Below are 6,000 nucleotides of genomic sequence, written 5' to 3' on the forward strand. Positions count from 1 at the left end.
GTCAACTTAATTCAATTTTAAGTACCTTAACTAGAGCGTCGAAGGAACCAATAAGTTCAACTTGTTATCTGACTCATCTATCATACGTCACTTTTGTTTTCTTTTTTTACAATCCAAAATACGGATGTGATGGGCCTTTTGTGTCCTTAAATGTCTGTCCGAAGGTGCGGAAAGTTTAACGACATCGAGTGAAACATAACAGAGAAAGATTTATGCTTGTGAAAAATAGTGCTGTCATTAAGTTCTTTTCATTCTTTGTGCCAAAATAATGTCTGCCCAATCGAAAGTGACTACCACGTTTGAAAAAATTAATCGATAAAATAAAGACCCAATAATAATCAGTGACATCGAACAGGGGCGTACGCAAGGGGGGGGTTAGGGGTTTAACCCCCCCCCCTTGCTCAGACAAAGTGAATTTACAAAATAATACAGACAAAAATAAAAATTTTAGTAGAAATTATGCGGGTTATTATTTTTTAAGACTATATATTTTTATTTGCCTTATGCCTACTTTTTTTTTCTCACGGTATTTCTCAGAATACTGATAAAACATTTACTATAATAGGGTTGTATTTTTGAAACCAAATTCACGTGATACTGTTACGGGCGAGCCCCGATCACTGGTTCCTTTCTGACCTGCCAGTCGCGATAGTTTTCGAGACTGGCTGGCATTCGCGAGGTCTGGAATCCTAGACGTTCTGTCGTCTTTGAGACAATTCGAGAATTTTGTTGATGCGGTTAAAAAAAATTATATGAAAGGGGGTTACATTTATTTTCGATTTTGGTCAGACTAAGAGTTATCTCTGCCGCTTGTCCTTCGGAGCTTGTTTCTAAATCTGTTTTGTTTTGGAGACTCGGTGTGCTCGTTGAAGTTATTCATTCCAGCTCGAAACTTTTAGATCGTAGCTTAGTGGATATTTCTGTGCCAATATGTATGTTTATATTTTTGCTGTTCTTGGATCTTTAGGATGTCTAAACGCAAGAATTTAACAATTTTTAATTACTTTGAGAAAAAATCACGACCTGAAATTAGTGAGGTGACAGCATCTAGTACCAATGTAAGTTTTTCTGTTGAACAGAAATGTGATACTTCCGTTGAAGAAAACGTTTCTAGCGTAACAGAATCTGATGAAAGTGAAAGCGGCCCTTAAAGTGTTACTTCCCACCCATATGACATTGGACTTTTTTCAGAAGATAATACATGCGAGGATAAAAAACTGGATATACTTAGAAATATTTGGGAACCCAATCCAGCATTTGTTTTTCCTGAAAAAGGAAAAAGAAAATTGAAATTTCAGTACAAATGGCTTTATCGCTGGAAATGGCTTGCATATTCAGAGGTTAAGGGTGATGCTTTTTGCAAATTTTGTGTACTTTTCGCCCCAAGTGGTGCCGGTTCTGGAAAGCAACCTTTAGGCCAACTGTGCAATGTAAAATTTGACAACTGGAAAAATGCTGTAGAGCGATTTTCTGAACACGAGAAATGTCTTTATCACAAAAAATCGATCGAAACTGCTGGGACATTAAACGATATTTTATTTGGAAAGATGAAACCTGTGGATGAACAAGTTGACAGTGCAGCAAGCAGAAGAAAATTAGAAAATAGAAAAAACATTACTCCAATCATTGAAACCATCCTATTTTGTGGAAATCAAGGTCTCGCTCTAAGAGGACATAAGGATTCGGGAATAATTGCTGAACAACCAGGTGAAGAGAACGACGGAAATTTTCGGGCATTGCTTCGTTTCCGGAGTAAGAACGATTCGACTCTTAAGAACATTTTAGAGTCAAGCAGAAAAAATGCTCAGTATACCAGCCCTCGATTTCAGAACGAAGTTATTGAGGTTTGCAATATTTTAATCCTGCAAAAACTAGTCAGCAAGATTAATGATGCAACTTGCTTTTCCATTCTTGCAGATGAAACAACTGATATTGCAGGTATAGAGCAATTATCGTTATGCGTTCGATATGTCGATAAAGAAAATTTTAACATCACCGAACAGTTTTTGCAATTCATTCCGGTGCATGACTTAACCGGAAAAGCAATAGCAACAACAATATTAGACCAATTACAGTCTATGAAAGTTGATATAAAAAAGTTACGTGGACAGGGGTACGATGGTGCTGCATCAATGAGTGGAAAAATTAATGGTGTACAAGCCCACGTAAGAAGTATTGTCCCATCAGCACTCTATGTACATTGCTCTGCTCATAGCCTCAATTTGGCTGTATCAAATGCATGCGAAATAACTGGCATTAGAAATTGCTTAGGGACAATTAAAACATTATACGACTTTTTAAATACGCCAAAAAGACAGTATGTCCTATCTTCAGCAATAGAGGAGATGGAAACCAGCTCTAAGAGGGAGAAAATTAAACAGCTATGTGCAACCCGTTGGATGGAAAGATACGACTCAGTAACCGCTGTGGTGGAACTTTTCGAGCCTATCGCCGAAACACTACAAAAAATATCAGAATGGAAGGATAAGGAATCAGCTACCCAGGCTAATTCTTTACTGTGCACAGTATCTAATTGCCAGTTCGTAATATCTCTTTTGTGCATTTACAAAGTTTTCACCATAACAATCCATCTCTGTAGATACCTACAAAAAACAAGCATAGATTTGATAGAGGCAGTGAGTCTTGCAGAAGATGTCATTAAAGATCTAAAATTAATGCGTGAAAATGCCACTGAAACATTCTCTGAAATATTCAGCTCTTCTTCTCTTATGCTAACAAGCATTGGATCTTCCACTTCCATGCAAATCCCTAGAATAACAGGAAGACAGAAAAATCGCGATAATTTTCCCTCATCGACACCGGAAACATATTTCAGAGTTAGTGTTTTTATTCCATTTATAGAAAATTTTATAACACAATTAAACTTAAGATTTGTATCGCATCGTGATATTTTGAAAGGATTTCAGTGTCTTCTACCTGCCGATCCTTTCATTTGCCAACCTTCAAACATAAAGGCTTTTGAAGCATTAGTGGAATTTTACGCTGGAGATTTGGATACCTGTAAAGAAAGCCTTAAGTCTGAACTAAAACTCTGGTATAAAAGATTAAAAAGGATTAGTGAAGACGGAGGTAGTGTTCCAAAAACTGCGGCGGATGCTCTTGGAATGTGCAATAAAGATATAACACCAAACATTTTCAAACTCCTAGAAATATTGGTCGTTCTACCTGTTTCAACGAGTGCAAACGAAAGATCCTTTTCGACTTTGCGCCGTTTGAAGACTTATTTACGCAACTCAACGGGAAATAATAGAATGAATGGATTGGCGCTCTTAAGCATTCATAGAAAATTTACCCCAGCTGTCGAAGACATTTTAAACGAACTTGCAAAAAAACCCCGTCGTTTGGATATTACAGTATAAATCAATAAATTTTTAGCGTGTTTGTATACTGGTTTAATTCCCTATTTGTTGGTAAGTCATTTTTTAGTTAAATTCATTGGTTTTCTATGGAATATTCACATTTATATGGTTATTATTTAGGTAGCTGTTACAGTATGAGTAGTTTTTTCTGGCTTGATTTATTCCTACTTTTTAATAAAAATAAAATATTTTACCTCTTATTATAAAAAAAATTATATTCTTAAACTTAAAAAATAAAAACAAAATTTAACTAAACAATGTTGTCGAAATAAAAAGTCAAAATTGTCTAGCTGTCTAAATTAGGGAAGTAATAGTGCTTTATTACATACTCGAATTTCTTTTAGTAATTTCTGAAAATTATGAACCCCCCCCCCCTTGAAAAAATTCTGCGTACGCCACTGACATCGAACATTAGGATTACAATGAACAAAATCGGAGTGGTTGTCGGTTGCACCACACATTGAGATACACTTTTTATTTATCCTGAAAAAAAAAATCGTTCCTACACGCTGATTCACTGAATCTTCTATTCTTTGATACCGAAATTCAATGATTCCACCGTAAAGTACTCGCGCAGGTCAACGGGCTACAAAAGTGGGGGTAATCTTCCCTATTCCGATCATCAAAATTGTGATGGCATGACTCTGGATCATTCTCAGGCAAATATTCCAGGCTATGAGGTGAACCGGATTCGAATCCCATCAATGGCTGGTCGATGCGAGTTCCGAATCCGGCCTGCACAGTGCTGACGTCAAATATTTTGAGTGCTAGACGGATCATGTGTTAAGAGTCCCCTTGACGGTGGGTGGTTTTCCTCTCCGTATAACGCAAACGCCGGTTAGATCCATCAGAAAGTCCTCCACGAAAGCAAATTTCTCCCAATACTTGATCCAGGAGTTCCCTTGTCTTCTGGATTGTGTTCAAAATAACAAGGCTACGGAGTTGAACATCAGTAGTCGTAAACCCAAAAAATTGGGTCTGCTGTTCTACGACAATTAAAATATAAAATAAAATATATTCCAGACCGTCGTAGAGGAGACGCGATCGTAGTAACAGACAAAGTATCGACAGTACTAGTTTGCTTAAAAATTGACAAAAAGCTCCAAATTAAAATAATCGAATATATTTTTTTCAGTTAAAGGAGAATATTGGATTGTGATCCTTCCCAAAAGACGGAAAAAATACTTATTTCTGTTAAAATTTCGGGATTATAAATATCTATATAAAAATTTTTTTTAATGTAATCACTCAAAATCGAACTCCAAATTTTAAAAAAAAAAGTCAAAAGTTTTCTAATTTTCAGTCAATAAAGGCATGTGGCTACGAAAAGTTAGAATTTTTCTGAGATTAGTTTTTCTCTTACAATGAAAAATCTGAAATACCATCAATATATTCTTTTTAATTACGCTGTTTACGGGACACCCTGTATAGTCACATAGTTTACTAATATCACTTTAATAGTTTACTAATACCGCTATAATACTTTGCTAAAACCACTATATAAAGTTTACAAATAGTACCACTATAATTATAGAAATGTTGCTGTTAAGAATTTATATAAATATAACAAGTATATGAAAAAATTTAGAACGGGCCGAGAGAGTAAGTAATTTTGAATTCTTTTCAGGAAATTGTATACGAATAATCTTTTTCATATGCATGGGAACAATTATGTCGTAAAAATATAAAAAGTAACAACTTTTTATCTCAATAATCTATAATGTAAAGATTTAACTGAGACCTGATTTACATTTTCAGGCATACAAGTATGAAAAATTATTAATCCCCCTGCTCACAGTTTTCGCTAAATTGAATTATGCAGCGCGGAAAAGAAATCTTCAACTTTCGTATAAATTAACTCACAAACTAATGACCTCAAAAATAAAAAACATTTTGTTCTTCAGAATGTTCTTCAAACATTTCTCAAGAAATGTGCAAATTATTGTAACAGTGAAAAGCATGCTCGGTGAAAATTTCCTGAAACTATGGTGACGACGGCAGTAATTATTATTATTTTATTTTTATTTTTAAATATAAAGAGACATGCGGTTCTCAGAATGAAAAACTTGATATGTAGTTGGAACAATATTTTTGTCCTAAATAATAGAGATTCTGAGCAAAGATGCAGCTGGATCATTTGTAGACGCGTCGAAAATTTACGTAACACTCTTTCCTTCAATCTCTGCCTAGCGCTGCTGTCGTTTTTCATGCTAAAAATGCATTTCCAACACCCTTTGAAGTTTTTTACTGTGAAAGTCACGTTTCGATGGGGGGGGGAGAGCAGGTGTTGCCGTTTTAAAATCTAGAGATTATACTCGTACTGTAACATGAACCATGTGAGCTGCATAATCGTTTTTAACACTGTTTTTGAGCGTATACCTTATAATATATTAAAACAAAATTTTATTCTGTTCTCTCGGAGGATATGCTCAATGGTATCATAAGTGGGCTTCATTTATTTTGGTGATGGATGGTATCATATGTCGGTAAAGTAATTTTTAGGCTGAATGGTATCATATGTCGGCAAAGTAATTTTTAGGATGGATTATAATCTGTTGGTAAAATTGTTGTGTTGGATGATGTCCTATATTGGCAAACTTATTTTCAGGCTGGATGGTAT

The 6,000-nt window shown here is 35.2% G+C and overlaps 1 protein-coding gene across 1 annotated transcript; it reads left to right on the forward strand.

Annotated features, from left to right (window-relative positions):
- The first annotated feature begins 1,547 nt into the window (after window positions 1-1,547).
- Window positions 1,548-3,380, forward strand: LOC122269570 (zinc finger MYM-type protein 1-like). The gene has a single exon (XM_071180414.1). It carries the CDS (start codon window positions 1,548-1,550, stop codon window positions 3,378-3,380), a length of 1,833 nt encoding a protein of 610 aa, XP_071036515.1.
- Window positions 3,381-6,000: the final 2,620 nt, after the last annotated feature.

Source organism: Parasteatoda tepidariorum, chromosome 4, assembly GCF_043381705.1.
Source record: "Parasteatoda tepidariorum isolate YZ-2023 chromosome 4, CAS_Ptep_4.0, whole genome shotgun sequence".
NCBI lineage: Eukaryota > Metazoa > Arthropoda > Arachnida > Araneae > Theridiidae > Parasteatoda > Parasteatoda tepidariorum.